At 44.5% G+C, this 19165-nt stretch overlaps 1 protein-coding gene across 2 annotated transcripts; it reads left to right on the forward strand.

Annotated features, from left to right (window-relative positions):
- Positions 1-973: 973 nt before the first annotated feature.
- Prss35 (serine protease 35) lies at positions 974-15328 on the forward strand. Of its 2 annotated transcripts, XM_085827810.1 has the most exons (3): positions 974-1142; positions 1567-1649; positions 12668-15328. In XM_085827810.1, exon 3 carries the CDS (start codon positions 12687-12689, stop codon positions 13914-13916), a length of 1230 nt encoding a protein of 409 aa, XP_085683936.1. In that variant the 5' UTR covers positions 974-1142; positions 1567-1649; positions 12668-12686; the 3' UTR covers positions 13917-15328. The 2 variants fall into 2 exon arrangements, with proteins under 2 accessions (XP_085683936.1, XP_085683937.1); XM_085827811.1 differs by lacking the exon at positions 1567-1649.
- The last annotated feature ends 3837 nt before the right edge of the window (positions 15329-19165 follow it).

Genomic DNA, 19165 nt, shown 5'->3' on the forward strand with positions numbered 1-19165 from the left:
TTGCAATGTAGTCCAGTGTATGGGGCATTCACGTAAGCATGCCCAAGACTTAAGGTTTCATCTTCAGAGCCTGTGCTCACAGCTGCCCCCTGACTAACCTCCATAGCCCCCCAACACACACACACACACACAGAGAGAGAGAGAGAGGGGGAGGGGGAGGGGGGAGGGGGGAGGGGGAGGGGGAGGGGGAGGGGGAGGGGGAGGGGGAGGGGGAGAGGGAGAGGGAGAGGAGAGGAGAGGAGAGGAGAGGAGAGGAGAGGAGCCGGCCATGAACAGGAGGGGGGCCGGGGGGGAGGGGGATGTTGAGAGAAGGGTACAGAGAGGGAGGAGAGCAAGAGGATAAGTAAGGAGGGGGCAAATAGCCCCCCTTTTTTTTTTTTACTGAGTCAGTCATACCTAGCTGTTGCCAGGTAACTGTGGGGCAGAGCCTAGAAGGAATGCTGACAATGCTTTCCTCATACAATCTCCATCCCAAAGGAGTGCCCATCCCGAGGAGAGAAGAACAGAAAGAGTGTGATGGGAACAGAGTGGGAGTGTGCCAAACTTGTCTCAAAATAAAGCTACAGAAGTGAATGACAGGAGGCTGCACAAGTTGCTCCCTGGGAGTCCCAGTGTCCCAGCCTAGGCTCCTCACCTCTGCCTTTGGCCTTAGATGGAGACTCTTGGGTTGGAGGTAACCATAACCTTTACTCCCTTGGTGCTAATACTGATTAAGTTGGTTGAGGCATGCTGGCCCTCCTCCTCCTCCTCCTCCTCCTCCTCCTTCTCCTCTAGTTTTTGCTGCTTTGTTTTTAAAACATTGGTTAAAACACGCCCTGGGTGCCTGCATTCTTGAGAACCCATTTAGAGGTTTTCCTAGCTCTTAACCATCGGTGTGCAGCAGGGATGCAGGAGTGTGTAAGCAGGATCCGCCCACCCCTCCCCTCTAAGTCAGCGTCATCGCCCCTTCCCCTCCCATCTTCAGCCACTCAGTGCAGCAGCCCCACTCTTGCCTGGTCCCGGAATCGGGAAAGCTCCGCTGAGAGGACCCTGCACTCTGCTGCCCACTAGGCTGCTGGCACCTTCCGTAGCCAGTGTCTGCATCCACCCGGATCCTTGCTGGGCAGCGCCCCTGGGACGGGAGGATACAGTAAGCGTCTCAGGTAAGGATGAACTCACTGCACAGGAGGGCACCCTAGAGGCTGGGCCACTCCTGAACAAGGCGGGACCCACAGGAGGAACACAGAAAAGCACTAAAGAAGGGATCACAGGCTGGCTGTTTTCTAGAGATCAACCACCCTTCTCCCATTCTGAACGAGTACCGGCCACTGCAAGGTTAACATCAGAGGAGTGAGTGATGTTTGCATTGGAATACAAATGGAATGCTTTCTGCTTAAACAGTGCCAGAGGGGACCCTCTTTATTTTTTATGATTATTAGCAGATGTCACTGGAAAAGGTGTAAAAATTTTTCCTGGAAAGAGGTTTGTCTCTTCGCTAACTTGCTGCCTAAGTACTTTCTGCCTCTGTCTGCCTCATTCTCTCTCTGTCGCCCTGCCCTCTCTCTCCTCTCCCTTCTGCCTGGGTAGCAAAATGAACAGTGGAAGACCCGTGGAACAAGGAGGTGAGATGAAGTGGAGATCTTGGGCTTGCTTTAAAGGACCAGCCAGGGGTGAGTGGATTGAAAAAATAACCAAGTATTGAGAATTACCAAAGCTGAGTGAAGGGCACATGGAGATTAAATATTTCTCTTGCCCCATCTGTGTGTTGCTGTGTGTGTATGTGTGTCTGACTGTGTGTATGTGTGTGTTAGTATATGTGTAAATATGCATGTGTGTACTTATGTGTGTGTACGTGTGTATATGTGTGTGTATATATGTCTGACTGTGTCTTTCTGTGTGTGTCTGTGTCTGCGTAAGGGTGTGTGAGACCTTGAGACCTTTTATAATAAGAATTTTTGGAAAGTTGCAGCAACTCCCAAGCCTGATTAATCTGACTTTCATACCATCTTCAATTTGGAAAGTAGCTCCTCAGGGCTGAGGAGATGGTTCAACAAATAGAAGGCTTTCCTCACACACATGAAGCCCTGAGCTCAGATCCCCAGAACCCACAGAAAACCAGAGGAGATAGAACACATCTGAAATCCCAGGGCCTACAGCAGATGGGGAGAGAACATAGGAGACTCTGTGAAAGATTCTAGGGGTTAGCCTGGGGTATGACCACACTCAAGGTTGTCTTCTGACTTCCATGGGGTTCCACTTACTCTCAAGAACCAAGGTGTGCACATACACACACACACACACACACACACACACACACACACACACGCACGCACGCAGAAAGATGTTGCCTGGTATATCAAGTCTCTTCTTCCCTGTCTTTATTAATCTTTCTGGCTTCTGACATCCCCCTCCCTGCCGCCAAGTTCATTTGTACAGAGAATTATAAAAGTCATAACTTGCTGACTGGAGACTTGTGCTTAAGATCTGGTTTATGATTTAGCAGAGAAAATGTTAAAATCCTAGCCAAATAAGAGAGCCAGGCTAGAAAGTGCCAATCAAATGGTGCATGGGATTTCATTTTAGAGACGATTCTTTCATGTGAGACAGTTCTATGTACATTTCTTTTCCACTTTTTTGCAGATATTTTAAAATATGAGAGCCCTCAGTATGTGCTTGGCTCATCACACGTGAAGCTGCTACTGTGGGTCAACTTTCTCTATTGAATAGACTGCCTTTCTTTCTGTGCCCAATTCTCAAATATCCAACAAATCCATTTTAAATAGAAGCACCGGACTCAGGAATTCTGGAATGCTGGAGCTCCTTCACCTTAGACACGACAGATGGGAAATCTGAATTGGGAACATTAGGAAGACCAACATCAACTTAGTTTACAAATCATTATTTTATAATTTTACATTTCCCTTTTATGTAAATGTAAAATGTAAATTTTACATTTACATTTTACAGGTAAACTGATATGTGATTAGCGAAATACACTGCGACTACCAAAGATAATGCAATTATTAACTATTCTTTGCTGAAGATCCAACTTAAAATAAAATAAAATAAAGCGTAGTCAAGAGTCATGCACCGTGCACCTCATATGCCAGCAAATGAAGGAGCTAGCCGAGAGCACCCTTGGGGTTACCTTAGTTCCATTCACCTCAATTTGATTTACACACAGCGAAACATTTTATAAATTGAGATGTACGTATCATGCAGAAATAGCAGGGAAAAAAAAGAAAAAAAAAAAAAAAGAAAGGGAGGCTTTAGTTTTTATTGTGATGAGAAACAGAAGTTGTGGGTTACTGTAAAACAATCATCCGAGTAACTTTACCATCTTCCTTTCCCTCAGGGACTGCCAAACTCTTAAAGCAGACATTGCTCTGTCTCCAGTCCCGAAGCTGAATTTGAAAATAGTGCTATGGTATGCGGTATTTTGAATAGCCATTGGCACATTGTCAGTGAGCCCTCTAACTGTTGATTCTCAGCGTAGAACTGGTGGAGAGCTTACCCTTAGTAATGGATTATAAAGTATTTGATAAACATATGGAAATATTTGGCAGGCTCGCGACTTTCCTTCGCGTTGAAATGAATCGCAGCCCACGGGGTGGATGGCTCAGCCGTGCTGTAGGCCATGGTGGGAGGGTCCTGGCACTGGAGCTGTTTTGGGAAAAACACCTGCCAGAAATTTGTCTGGCTGTGGACAGCGTCATCAGTCCTCAGCTCATCAGGATGGGCGATGGGACCTGGAGGTGGGTTTTGAACGTGTGATAAGTTCCATATGCGACAACTCTTTAGTGTATTGTGAACCAGTTACACTTTCCTCATCTCCCATGCCTCGAGGACAATTCTGATTCACAGCCCAATGACGTAAGAGGAAATGCAGCCCCAGACTTGCTCTTGGCAGGCTTGCTTTGCCATCTAGTGGCGGCATAGATAGCCAGCAAGGACCTGCTCCCAGGACTAGAGACGGAGCCTTCTGAGGCTCCCTGACTGATGAGCCAGTCACTTGTGTGCTCTTTGTTGATCATGATTAACTGGAGAGCAAGCTTAGGTCTTATGAGACCACTCGGTAGCTGAGAACTGTCAGAGGTTATGGTATTTATTTATTTATTTATTTATTTTAAGAAAGGCCTTTAAGATGGCACTCAGCATAGTTAACACTGCATTTGCTGAGAAATGATTATCATCTATACTGTTCAGCTTCCTGACTTTACCGGCACTAATCAATACTATCATAAAATTTCCTGAGGTTCTGTTTTATATATCTAAAATTGAGCATTCTGTTATCTTTATAAATTTTATAATTAATGTTTAGCACCTAGGAAATGAACCCCTCCCCCCCAGCTTCATACTCCGAACTACTTTCAAAACATCCAGGGAAGGCAGTTTTAGAAACTGTATTCTCACCTTCACCTATGCATTAAGTTTTTATTTCTTTTTTAGTGTGGTGGGAGTATGTCTGTGTGTGCTGGTTATGTATGTGTTTGCTGGTGTGTGCTCATGTGTGTGTATAGACCAGAGGTCAGAGGTCAGACTTGGATGTTGTTCCTCAGAAACTATCAAATGTATGTCTAACTTATTTGTGTGTGTGTGTGTGTGTGTGTGTGTGTGTGTGTGAGAGAGAGAGAGAGAGAGAGAGAGAGAGAGAGAGAGAGAGAGAGACTTATGACATGTTCAAATGCCTACAGAGACCATGAAAGGAAGTCAGATTCCTTGGAGCTGGAGTTACAGGCAGCTGTGAACTGACAGATATGGGTGCTGAGACTGAACCCAGGTCTTTTGCAAGCACTGTTAACCACTGAGCCATCACTGTAGCACCAAGTGATTGTTTTTTTGTATCTCTGATATTCTCTCCCTCTCCCTCTCCTTCTCCCTCTCCCTCTCCTCTCTTCTCCCCTCCCCTTCCCTCTCCCTCCCTCCCTCTCCCTCTCCCCCTCCCTTTCCCTCTCTCCCTCTCCCTCTTCCTCTCCGCCCCCCTCTCTCTTTCTCTCTCCCCCTTTCTCCTGAGACAGGGTCTCACTCAGTAGTTCCGGCTCTGCCAGAACTCTCAGAGATCCATCTGCCCCTACCTCTTGAGTGCTAAGGTTAAAGTGAGTGCCACCATGGCCAGCCCAGAAGCTGAGCACACCATTTTTTAATTAGGATCTCTCTCTAGAATCAGGCCAAGATTGGTCTCCACCTCCTCAGCATGCAGAGCACATATACAGGCACTCATACTCAGCTTTTTGTAGTGGGTTCTAGGGACCAAGCTGGGATCCTGGTGCTTGCATGGCAAACACTTTAATGAGAGCTTTCTTCCAAACCTCCTGACTTCCCATTTCTGTTCCAGTAAATTAGCCAAACCTTACAGAGGTAAATTCACACAAAATTATTAATCTTACACGCGTGGAGCTTAGAAGTCTGAAGATCAGCAGGACTATGTCCCTGCTAAGTTCTTCTGCTTGCTAACCCTTGGCATCTTCTGTAGACCACCTACCTCCTAAGGGTCCTGAGCCACCTCACTTCAGTCTCCACTTCCATCTCCACAACTCTATCCTGCCTTCTCTTTACAAGGTCCGTGGTCGCAGTTGATTCACCTGATAACCTGGCTAATCCCCTCATCTGAAAACCTTTAGCTTAGTCACACTCTCACCATCTCCCTTACCATGTGAGGGACATAGACACAGGACCTCATGATGAGGATGTGGGTCCGTCCAGAGACAGGTGCCTATGTGCCTATGTGTGTACTTGGTAAAAGGTTTGGGCTATACCTTATAAATACCTACCAAAGTTTTCCTCTTGCTTTCATAGAAGAGATGGTGTCTCTGTTGGCAAGGCTGGTCTGGAGCTTCTGAGCTTCAATGAATATCTTGCTTTAGCCTCCCTAGTAGCTGAGACTACCTGCATGCACTGCCTCAGCTTTCTTTTGCCCCCAGCACATACTGTGCTGAGACAGTCTCACTATGAAGTCCAAGCTAACCTAGAACCGGAGAGCCTCTTGCCTCTGCCTCTCAGGGAGAGCTCCTTCACTTTTTGACTTCAGGCGTTGGGCAATAATGATAACTGTTGCCATTTGCTGAATGCTCCAATGGGTGCACATGTGCACACGCATACACACATGTATTATTCCTTCAAAAATCATGTATGCCACCCTCCATCTGTGACAGATGTGGAAAGTGCAAAGAGAGGGACTCTTAAGAGAATCACCCTGCTAGTAAATGGCGAGCATAAGTTGATATGGTTTTAAAGTCCACTGTCCCAATGGTCATTGAACCCCTGTCTCTATCGTCCATCTTTGTTATACCACTGACACTGTCATTTTCCCACTGCCGTGACATTATATTCTTCTTGTAAATGTTGCATCACTTGGTGCTCTAGCCAGTCAGTGACATCTGCAAGTGACTTGTAGTGGCCTAGAATAAAACTCCATTACAGCAGCCATGAGTCTGCTCTACATCTTGCCAAACTCAAGATGACCATGCACGTTTGTAGAGGTATTGTGCAGACTGCGTCCCACTTTCCTGAATCATCGTTATAGCTCATTACCACCAGTGATGCTCCTGTGCTTCCCCTGCGACCCTTGGCCCAGGCATCTCTCCTGTCATTTGTTATTCAGAGTTCCCAGGCCAGGCCTCAGTGGTTCCTGGTATGTCAATCCTTACCACACAGGCGAAGGATAAAAGCAGAAGAGGAAATGTGGGCATGCCCTCACACTTAAGTGTGTGTATAAAAGCAGGCCGGAGTATCGAGAAGGGCAGGGATCATTAAAGGTTCAAAAAGGACAATCAAGGGTTTTTGTTTTTTTTTAAGTGATTATGCATTCACTTGTGTGCCCAGACATACTTGGTAAGGTGACCTACAGTGTCACTGATCTGACTGAATAGACCCTTACATTAGAAAAAAAAAATGTTTGGTGGCCAGGTGCACAAGAATTTTCCATGATATGTTCGTGAATGAGGCCAGCCTACTTGCTTTTTTACATTGGGTAGGTAATATCTAATCACACTTAAGTAGGATAAGAAAAAATATACTGCAAAGCCACAGATATTCATGGGAATGAGCAACTAGAAAAACATTCATTTGGCCATCCATGAAGAAATATAACAAAATTAAGGGAATTTGCAAGTCAACTGGAAACTATTAGGAAATAAAAGAATTTGCAAAATAAACTCTTTAGGAACCATGTGTTTTTGGAGCTAGGGAACAGTTGGCAGAGCACTAGCCTAGCATAATGAAGCCCTGGGTTTGACCCTTGGCACCTAAATGAACCCAGTATGGTGACACATGATCCTACTACTCAGAAGGCAGAGGAAGGAGTAACAGAAGTTCAAGTTCACCCTCCCTCAGTTTTGAGGCCAGCCTGGGCCCTATGAGACCCTGTCTCAAAAGAAAGAAACTATGTGTCCTTTAACTTTGGCCCATAGTTAATTTTAGAGTAGAATAATAATTTTTTTAATAGAATTTATCGCCTGCTTACCATGCTCTGATATGGGTGACAACCCTTTCCACACACATCACCTACCTCATTTAGTTCTAAAATGAACTAGTTCATTATAAAACAGAGCTTATTATGGTTACCACCATGCACTTGAGGAAAATGAAACCCAGAGAGGTAATGAGCTATCTTAAGTTCATCTGCCAAATAGGAGGAAAGGTGAACAATTCCTGACCTGAACTTACGCTCACTATATTGGTCTAGATACACAAGAATTCTAAACACTACCTCCAGTTTCCCACTTCTACGAACAACAGATAATAAGTGGTGGAAATAGTAAGTCATCTCTTGTAACGATGTGTGGCCATCTTTATTAGAGAACTAGGTACATCAAGAGGCGTTAGGTCTCTACCTAATTCCTTTCTGCTGCACCTGTCTATAGAATCCAACCCACGACCAACTGTGGATCCATGAAGGGCAATAATTGCAATCTCACTTTATTACCCACACCTGGATTCTGAAGCCACAATCCAAGCAACCACCTGGACACTGACAGCATTGTATCACTAACTCAGTAAGAGACAGGGAAAAGGAAGGTGTGGGCACAGCCATGGGAAAGTGCTGCCTTGTCAACCGGGTCCATGATTCCTAGGTTAGCGAGTTGGGCACTGTGAATGATGGGTGTATGTAGCCCTAGCCACTGGGCTTGTGGGTTGCTCTGTCCGTCAGAACTATCATTTTCCCTTGACATTTTACCATAAGGAAAACTTAGATCTTCCAAATGGAAGTGTTCCTAGACATCTGTCCAATTTTAAATTACAGACCAAATTAGATGGGCTAACTAAAGCAAAGGCCCTTTTATTATTGTGATTTTGGAGGTCATATTACAAGGCTCTGCCCTTGTTCATGGCCAAGGATAGACATAGGCATGGCTTTTACTCCAGAGGGTGCACTGTAGAGATGCTTCCAACAGGGCTGGAAAAAATGATGCCAGCACATGATTCGTGATGTTGGATGTACAAATTCGTACAAGCCTCCTGAACTATCACTTCACTATTATAATAAACATGTACAAAATTGATTGAATTGGATGTTCTAGACATTTAACACTACTTGCATTATGTAAGTATAGATAAGCTGAGTTTTTTCTTTATTAAATTGAAGCCATTTGATGTTAGTGGTTGCTAATGGTACCAAGGTAGAGTCAGAATTAGGTTTATTTTATACACAAAGATGAAGTAGAAGCTATCTGGAGTCCAGTTAAGCAATCATCCCTGAAGAGATGATGCCCAGGGCCCTGGCTGCTCCAGTGTCATTCAACTTCCCTGAGTCTCTAAGGCATCTGGAAATCTGGTTAAAACACAGTTATCTGAGGAACCCCACAGCCCTTGCATGAGAGCTTCTCATTCCTTTCAGATTTATTTCATTTGTTTTATGCCTATGAGTGTTTTGCCTGTATGTGTACCATATGCAAGTCTGGTAAATGAGGAAGTCAGAAGAGGGCATTGGATCCCCTGGAAAAAGGGTTATAGATGGTTGTGGTCTACCTTGTGGGTGCTGGGAACTTGACCTAGGTCCTCTGTAAGAGCAACACTCGCTCCGAACTATTGAACCATCATCTCTCTAGGACCTCTAGGAGACACTCTAGCAGGAGGTGTGAGGGAGGCTTTGATAATTAGTTTGCGATTTTTTGGTAAGGAGTGGAGAAAGGTTTGTGACTTGCTACAGCAGGCAAGAACATTGGATTTGATTCCAAAGCAATGCACTCTTCAAACCAAAGCAGCATGGTTTTGAAACTTCCAAAAGTATTGGCTGTGACCTTTGGCTCAGCGAAAAGTCAGTATGAGGAAAGAAAAAGCCAATAAGTTATACTTGAAACCAATTGAATTTTCATAAGCCACTCTCAAAAGTCTGGATGGGAGCCATAGGGTACAAGAAGCTTGATGTCTGAGTTTGTAATTGGTGTGGTAAAATCCATCTTGTCAGTCATCACTGGATTTACATTCCATCCCAGTCATCTCCAACTAGCTTAAATGTTGTAATAATAAAAGCACTGGAAAAGCCAGTAGGAAAACAATTCCAAGGATGGATGGACAGTTAGCCTGGATTTTACCCAAGAATGAGTGCTACTTGCTTATCACTGCGTAGATAATCACATGTCAATATGCAAAGATTGCGTGTATCTTGGTGTGGCTAGTTGGTGACTTTCAGTCTTTGCTGTATAAGTACATAATGGAGAGTTGTTGTCAAGGGCTTATTTAAAAAGCAACTTTGTAGAAATTTGTAGTTAGGCCTGATGGAACACGTTTGTAATCCCAGTCTCTTCATTGGCAGAGGCAGAAAGATCATGACTGTAAAGTAATCCTGGGCTACCCGGCAAGACTTTATCTCAAATGTAATTTTAATGGGTTCAGTGATAAGGTGTTTGCCTAGCATGTGCCAAGATCTGAGTTCACTTCCTAGCACCATCAAAATGGAAAAACAATTGTATCTCAAATCTTAAAACTCTCTTGAACTGAGCATGGTGGTGCATGCCTTTAGTCCCAGCATGGGGAAGCAGAGGCAGGCAGATCTCTTTAAGTTTGAGGCTAGTCTGGGCTACAAAGCAAGTTCTAGGCCAGCCAGGGCTACTTAGTGAGACCTTGCCTCAAACAAACAAGCACACAAACCAAAACAAAAAAAAAAGAAAAACTCAAAAGCAAACAAAAACCTCTCTAGAGTGAACTGAAATTTTGCTAAGGACAAGGTCCTCAGCTGGACAGTGGTGGTGTATGTCTTTAATCCCAGGACTAGGGAGGCAGAGGCAGAGGCAGAGGCAGAGGCAGAGGCAGAGGCAGAGGCAGAGGCAGAGGCAGAGGCAGAGGCAGAGGCAGAGGCAGAGGCAGAGGCAGAGGCAGAGGCAGAGGCAGAGGCAGAGGCAGAGGCAGAGGCAGAGGCAGAGGCAGAGGCAGAGGCAGAGGCAGGCAGATCTCTGTGAGTTCAAGGCCAATGTGATTTACTGAGCAAGTTCCAGGACAGCCAGAGTGGTTACAGAGAAACCCTGTTTCAAAACCAAGAACAAACAAACAAACAACCCCCCCCCCTCCAGCCCCTGGTTTAGTTCTCAATAACACATTGAGAGAGGGACAAAAAAAAAAACCCACTTGTAACTTCAGATCCAGGGGAGTCTCTGATTTGTACCAGGTAAAAATCATTTGCTAAACCTTGTATTTTAAAGTACAAGTTACAAATGTCCTGAATGTTAGGTCACACATAACAGAGAGGTTCAAAACTGAGCTTCACGGAATGGCCCAAGCATGTGAACCTCAGCCCTAATAAATGTGTGCATTTCCATGCTTACACGACTGCCCACCTGGAACAAGAGGAAACAATGCAAGCAATAGAGAGGCGTCATATTTCCTATCACATATGGGCAACCTTAACTATATCTGACATCAGAAAAGCTTAGGTGATGAGAGCCATGTTGGAAAGAGACCATAGTGTATGACGACCGACCACATTCCTCAAGCCTTGAGCCAGGAACCACCCACTGCGCTTCCCTCACTCGTAAACTAATTCTCATATAGAATCTCACTGTGAATGGCTCCGTATATAAGTGGTTCCACACAAAACTTTAGTTTGAAAACATACTTTCAGCATCAGGTGTACTGTGCCTTTTCTTTTTATGTCGAAGGAGTCTGTAAAAAAAAAAAAATGAGAGGGAACTTACTGCAGCTGTGGTCACCTGTACAGGAGCCACAAAAGATCAGGCAGCAAGAATAGCCAAAGTCCCCGCAGATAGCACTGTTTGGTCTTAGTGGTTACAAAAATAAAACCAACAACATCAAGGTGTGAGGGTGAGGTGTTGGGGAAGTGGGGGGCTCTTTAGTGGCAGGTAAGGTTAAGTTACATTGTATATTTGTATGAAATTGTCAATGAATAAATAAAAGATAGTTTAAAGAAAAAAAATCAAAGGAAGGGGAAGGCTTGGTGACAAAGTCCCAGCTACTGAGGAGGCTTAGAGAGGAGGATCAAAGATCACAGCCAGCCTAGGTGACAGAGTGTCTCAAAAAGTAATAGGAGTAAAAACAGCTCCAGGCTTACTCTCCAGCTCCTATCCCAGCTTCTCTGTATCTTTCTCTGTGTGTGTGTGTGTCTCTCTCTCTCTGGTATGTGTGGTGTGCATGTATGTGTGAGTGATATGGTGTTTATGTGTGCTGTGTGTATGTTGTGGTATGCATGTGTGTGTGATGTTTGGTGTGTGGTGTGTGTGTGTGTGTGTGTGTGTGAGTGTGGTGTTTGGTGTGTGCTGTGTATGTGTGTGTGTGGTGTTTGGTGTGTGCTGTGTGTGTATTGTGGTGTGCATGTGTGTGTGAGTGGTATGGTATTTATGTGTGCTGTGTGTATGTTGTGGTATGCATGTGTGTGTGGTGTTTGGTGTTTGGTGTGTGGTGTGTGTGGTGTTTGGTGTGTGCTGTGTGTGTGTGTGGTGTTTGGTGTGTGCTGTGTGTGTGTTGTGGTGTGCATGTGTGTGTGAGTGGTATGGTGTTTATGTGTGCTGTGTGTATGTTGTGGTATGCATGTGTGTGTGTGAATGGTATGGTGTGTGTGTGTGTGTTTGTGTGTGTTGTGTGTCTGTGTGGTATGCATGTATGTTGTGTTGTATTTATGTATGTTATATATATGAAATCAGAGCAGGTGGCAAGCAGAAGAACTCACCTGTTTTTAATCTCTCTGCTGAGTCACAGTATCACTTGATACACATCTCCACACCAGCTCCTCCTGCAAACCTTGGCTGAGGGACGTTGTGAACTCCAACACATGCTTCCAAACTCTGACAGTCATTTACATCTTAGACTTGAAGACATTGTAGTCCCATTTCTAAAGAGCTAAGCACACAGGAAGAACTGCAGGATGTCGGCTTCTGTCTCTACTTACCAGCAGTGGAACAGTAAACACGCAGAGAAGCTGGGGGGGTGGTGGTGAGGGGATTGAGACTTCCAAACAGGAGTCCACTCTCTGTCGCAGATGGGGCTGTCTGGGAAGGCAGGTGGTGAGGGGAAGAGGGAGAGATACAGGTGATAGGGAGAAAGTTCGGTGAGAAACACCTTACTGATTTTGGACGTCTGTTATTGGGTGTAGATTTAATGTTCAGTAAGTCTAAGGCAGATGAAAACAAGGATCTGTTCCTTGTGGTGGTACATACACTCAGGACCTAAGGCATAAAGACGTAAGTAACATTTAAAACACTTAAAACCACTCTTTCTTTTCCTTTTTTGTTTTTTAAAGGGCAAAGTAGAAAAACAAGATGGAAAATACGTTATTTTGGTTGGTAATTTTAATCCCTGGATGGGCCCTCTCTGATGGGTCTGAAACAGAACCAGACTTCACGTGGCACTTGAGCAGAATACCCCAGGTTGTGAGTGAGAAGACTATCCATCTTGCCAGCCCCACGTTCCAGGCGGATGCTGGGGTGGTGAAGGCCACAGTGTGTGGCATTGAATGTCAGGAAGAGCTCCCGGCTCCCAGCCTTTCCCAGTTGGAAGAGTCCCTATCCTATGAGACCATCTTCGAGAATGGCACCCGAACCTTAACTAGGGTGAAAGTTCAAGGTCTGGTCCTGGAACCCACTCAGAACAACAGCGTAAAAGGAGCACACCCTAGGAGAAGGAGGCAGGTGTATGGTACGGACAGCAGGTTCAGCATCTTAGACAAAAGGTTCGCGACCAATTTCCCTTTTAATACAGCAGTGAAGCTGTCCACCGGCTGCAGCGGTGCCCTCGTTTCCCCCAACCATGTGCTCACAGCTGCCCACTGTGTCCACGACGGGAAGGACTATGTCAAAGGCAGTAAAAAGCTGAGGGTGGGAGTGCTAAAGATGAGAAACAAAGGAGGTCGCAAGAAACGCAGAGGTTCCAAAAGGAGCCGGAGAGAAGCAGAGAGTGATGGTCAAAGTCAGGCGCATCTTCAGGAGAGCGTCACCCAAAGACCTGGGAAAAAATCCGGGCGTGGTCCAAAAGTCACCCAAGGAAGGCCTTCCTTCCAATGGACCCGTGTCAAGAGCACCCACATTCCCAAAGGCTGGGTGAGGGGAGAGAATGGGGGCCTGGCCTTGGACTACGACTACGCGCTCCTGGAGCTGAAGCGCGCACACAAGCAGCAGCACATGGAGCTGGGAGTCAGCCCCAGCATCACCAAGCTGCCGGGAGGCCGGATCCACTTCTCTGGATTTGACAACGACAGGGATGAACAGTTGGTGTATCGGTTCTGCAGCGTTTCCGAGGAATCCAATGACCTCCTGTATCAGTACTGCGATGCTGAGGCAGGCTCCACAGGCTCAGGGATCTACCTGAGGCTCAAAGAACCAGGTCAAAAAAATTGGAAGCGCAAGATCGTCGCGGTCTACTCGGGCCACCAGTGGGTGGATGTGCACGGAGTTCAGAAGGACTATAACGTGGCTGTGCGCATCACTCCGCTCAAGTACGCCCAGATTTGCCTCTGGATCCACGGAAACGCGGCCAACTGTGCTTACGGCTGAGGGAAAACTGAAGCGAGCTTCATGCACATCTTGAATCCCAGAGAAAGCCAGTTCTCATTGAGAGACCACTCACGAGCTATGCCTAGGCTTGGACTAACAGTGGTTTTTACAGCGTTTTTTACAGACGTCCTTTATCAAAGTTAGGTTACTTTTGCACAGTTAAAATGTTTAGTTACAGATACTGAAACTAGATGGCACTTCAGCGACAAGTATATATTCTTTATATGGTGGTAAGTTTCGTTTTGGGGGAAACCATTTGTTTACTTGGGCCTTTTGGGATACCAGACACTCTTTAAAACATCAAACCAGAACTGTAATGTGACTTCTCAATGGACTAGCTCTTGAGTCCTACTCTAGGAAGAACCTAGGAGGATGTAGTTATATATTCAACCTCTACGGAAAATAGGAAGATTCACAATAACACCGTTAGAATCAGGGGAGACAGGAGGTTTAGTTTGCAATGTGATGAAATGCTATTCCATTCTTGCCCTCAGTGTTTATATGTGCCTTCTCTTGGTACTGAGAAACTCATTTCAAGAACTATAGATCAAAACATATAAAAATTACAAATCAAATGTACTAGTGAGCTGCATAAACAAAACTAGTAACTGTGGCTTTAAAAACCCAACACCAGCTGTGTCCATCTAGAATTTGGAGAAACACTTTGTTCTGTGTAACAAACCAAGTTTACAGATACTGAAAGCTGAGACACTCTAAGATCTCAAGTTTTACATTCTTAAAATACGAAGTTTTCAAGGCATAGAGAGAAGCCATTTCACAAGCTACCATCCTCTGGCGAAAGCCACGCCCTTTTGTGTTGTACTTTCTGCTGTGTGTGAGGTGCTATATTTTTTAAGTGAGGCATTTTGAAGTCTTTTTTTTTTCATAAGAGAACCCACCTACACCCAACCCTGAGATACCAAAGAAGGTTCTGATGGTTCTTCTAAGGGACCAAGGTGGCATCCTTGCTCTGCCTCCCAAGTAGCATTAAGCAGTTACTGTGTACTGTCCTAGAGCAAAATGCAGAACAGGCATTCAGGACACACCACATGAATAAACACGGCTATGGACAACGGCTATAAAAAGGGGTTAAGTCAGGGCATTCTGCTTAAATGGTTTTGATGATATAATCAACTACACCCTAAAATTTAAGTAACCAAAGGCCCAATCTTTGGTCTACTCTTTCTGGCAATTCCTAAGGCCACATATTTTCCCACACTCAATTCATTGCCAGGGTAAAACCTTTTTTCTTTTAGACATGTCCTAATAAAGACCACAAATTAAGAAATAATGTTGTTTTCTATTTTTGCTTTCTGTTACAGTCTTGATTAGTATGCAAAGGAGTATCTTCATTTGGGTTATCATGATGACTCTGTAAATGGTGCTCAAAATGTGTGGCATTCTTTTATAATGTGGGCTGTTAAAAATAATTCAATAAAACTAAAGAATAAAAAGTATGACTTACTGTGTTTGTATATATGCTTTAAAAGATTTTAGAAAACGATCAGTTAACTTACATTTAATGGAAATGTATGGCCCTTAACACTTGTCTCATTGAAAGGCATTTATTTAACCATTGCTTTCAGTAGAAGAGGAACTCATACCGAAGAGAGGACCCATTTTCTTTGGGTGGTACACATGTATAGCTGCTGAATCAGGTGCTTATCCTATTATTGTGATAAAATACCCAACAAAAGCAAGTTAAGGAAAGAATGGGGTTTTTTTTCTTTCTTTGTTTTGTTTTTCTTCTCCCTTCTCTTCCCTCCCCCTTCCCTCCCCTTCCCTCCCCTCCCCTCCCCTCCCCTCTCCTCCCCTCCCCTCTGCTCTCTCTTCTTGCATTTCTAGTTTTTCCAAGAGGGCCAGCATAATTAATACATGATTTGATTTTAGAGGTTATCCCCACAGTTGCATATAATAAATCAACTATGCTCCGCCTCACCTCATATTCATAAGGATGGGATGAAATGTTCTCAGCAGACTGGCAGCCATGTTTCCCTGAAGAGAGAGCTAGCATAGGTGTAGACAAATTCGCATGTGTGTGCTGATTCACGAGCCAGGACACCTGTGTGATGTGGTCTCTGTCTAGAGGTAGATCTCCTCCCTTCCCCACTGCTGTGCTATTCTTAAACTTCCAGGTTTCAAGGCCAGGATACGCCCAGAGCCAAGATCCTATCACAAAACAGAAGTACCACTTTACCCAGCTCTGGGATGAAAATAAAAGTCAGTATTTTTAAGACAAAGCTGAATTTAGCATTCTGCCACTGCACTTGGGACACTTACACCAGAAGGCCTTGTGGCTTGGAGAAATAAGTGACACCACTGTACCCACCAAATAGCCAGTGTGTCACCCCATGTGGCCAGGATGTGACTGATGTGGCTCCTTAACTGGATGTCTTGAGCAGTCATCCACCCACAGATCACAGCATCCCTAGACCTAAATTAAAGCTTGCTTTTGGCAGAGCCACATAGGCCATCATGTGATATGAACCACCTTCCCAGGACTGGTAAGTACATTTCTCCATTCTTAGGCTGGAGGAAACAAGGACTCCATGGCTCTCCTATTCTAAAAATATCTTTTTTATTTAGAAAATCTCTTTTGCTAAAATCCATCATATTCAACTAGAGCCTCAGACTGTGAGCCCGCTGGATTCAAGATAGCTCAGCAGGTTCCTTTAATGTAGAGACTTCCAAATTTGATTAATAGTAAGACTGATCCAAGAACTACCTTGGAAACCCAGGTGCCAGGGCTCCATGGAGATCCATCTCAAATCCCCAAGATTGAGTCCGGCATCCCAAATCTGATTAAGTTCTGGGCTGGCTTCCAATCATGGCCATAGTCTCTCTCTCTCAAATGAAAGGCTCCCCCAGCAGAAGATATCGAGGAAAGGCTAAGGCTTGCAAGTGAATTTTCTAGAGATAGCCCACTGTTTTTGCATGGCCAGTGATGGATGAGCTCTGAGATGCAAGGTCACCAGAGACTTCAGCCCAGGATTGCTTCTTGCTGCTGATATTCCTTTCCTGTCACTATTACATAGCCTAATGAGTCCTGGGCAGATTTCTTGTGAAATCAACATGAAGATGTACTTTCATATAGTAACACTGTATAGACAAATTAATGGTCTCACAATTTCTGATAATAATTTTATAGAACTCTTAAACTGATACAAGTGCACTCTAGCCCCCCAACAGAATAAAACTACAAATATATCTCTGCAAAGCTTCACATGTTATGGGCCAACTGCACTAGGATAAGAAAGCAGGCTTGGAACAAAATTGTGACCAAAGAAAAACATTCATTCTAGGTCAGGTCCAAGGATGAGGCCACAGGTGTGCACTATGATAAAGCAAGGCAATATGAAACTGTTGCTTTGAACTTATAACGAGCTTATAGAATAGAACTCCCCTTTATGTAACATTTTATCTATGAGGTAATTCTTCCTGACATGGAGAACACTTTGTCTAAAAGCTCAGTAAGTGTTAGTGAACTCCAAGCCTCTCACCTGGCCAATGGGGATGGGGGGCAGTGAGGGTGGGAAAAGTTAAAGGAAGAGAAAATGTACAAACAGAAAGCAACTTTTGCCACTGCAACCTTCACTGCCACCCTTTGCTGCCTCCCTTAGACTACCTGAATGCCAGACTGGTCCCTGACACTCCCTGCCTCTCATACTCAGGCCAGGAAAGGCTACAGAGTAAGACCGTCTCAGGAAAGAAGGAAGGAAGGAGGAAGGAAGGGAGGGAGGGAAAGAAGGAAGGAAAGAAGAAAGGAAAGAAGGGAGGGAGGAGAGGGAGGGAGGAGAGGGAGGGAGGGAGGGAGGGAGGGGAGGGAGGGAGGGAGGGAGGGAGGGAGGGAGGGGAGGGAGGGAGGGAGGGAGGGAGGGAGGAAGATAGGTGTTCAGGACACTTCTTGGCCACTGAATGAAGAAATTTAGAATTATAGGTGCTGAGTTTGGGAGACAACAAAGAAAGAAAAACTAGCTTGGAGGAAAAAGAGAAGTTAGTTCATAGACATGCATGCCAAACAGAAAAGCAAGCAAGTGAATGAATGAAGAGATAAGTCAATACATGAATAAACAAATAAATGGTCCCGTGCTTATGGTGAAGACAGAAAATACTAAAGCCAGAAAGAAAGAAGGCCTGGCAAGAAAGTGAAAATGATTATGGGTTTCCAGCGACTGATTCATTAACACATGTAGTAGGTCACTACTATACTTTGTTCTGACAAACAATGACTGATGCTTTGGTTTTTTGCTATGAACTTAAATAGTCCTTTTAACTTTGCTTGGAAAACTTTTTTTTTCCATTGAAAGAAAGTCAGGAATTTCAAAAACTTTATAATTTCAAATTTACATTTGAAATACTATATACACTGTCACAATTCAATATCCGGTTTTCCAATATTGTCGAAATTCATGCTCCAAAGTACTGATGATTTAAAAATTCACTTCAATGTTCCTTGGGACGTGTTTAGATTAACATTTCAGACTATATAATTTTAACTTTTTAAGGTTTTAAAAAACGTTATTATAAAAACAAGATAAAACAAAAACAAACAACCCCTCTCCCATAATAAAATGAATTAATTTACCTCAAAATGTTTCTTGCACTGAAAGAAATTGGCCACATAGCATACCAGGGTAGAAGTGCACACCTTTAGTCCCCATTGAGAGGCAGAGACATCAGGATCTCTTAAGGGAAGCTTGGTCTACACAGTGAATTCTAGGCCAGGGAAGGTTACATAGCGAGATTGTCTCAAGAACAAAAGAAAGACAAGAAAGGGAGCAGGCTGCAGGGTTATTGCATCTGGAGAGGAATATAGTATTAAAAGTTGGTGTATGGAGAGATGGTTTAGCGACTAAGGACACTGGCTGTTCTTCCAGAGGTCCTGAGTTAATTCCCAGCAACCACATGGTGGCTCACAACCATCTGTTATGGGATCTGATGCCCTCTTCTGGCATGCAGGTGTACATGCAGATAGAGCACCCATACAGCAAAGCAGATGGTCACTGACAGGAGATTCTCCTTAGGTGGAAACTTCTTGGTCGTGCTCCATGCAGGGCTGTACTCTGCAAGCGTGGGCACTGTGTTACGTTATAGTCACTTGTACCACAGACTTTCCCCTAAGTTTGTCTTTCTCCTCCATCTCTGAGGGCTCACAACCATCTGTTATGGGATCTGCAACAGAGGGTCTGCAGTCATGGGCCCCACTCTGTTACATTCCATCAGGATAGCATCTCCATCTCTGGCTAAGC

Source organism: Mus caroli, unplaced genomic scaffold, assembly GCF_978045245.1.
Source record: "Mus caroli unplaced genomic scaffold, Mus_caroli_1 scaffold_11, whole genome shotgun sequence".
Classification (NCBI taxonomy): Eukaryota; Metazoa; Chordata; class Mammalia; order Rodentia; family Muridae; genus Mus; species Mus caroli.

What these genes read in the sequence shown, in the direction of transcription:
- Prss35 (XM_085827810.1), top strand. Translation starts at nt 12,687, where the DNA reads ATGGAAAATACGTTATTTTGGTTGGTAATTTTAATCCCTGGATGGGCC.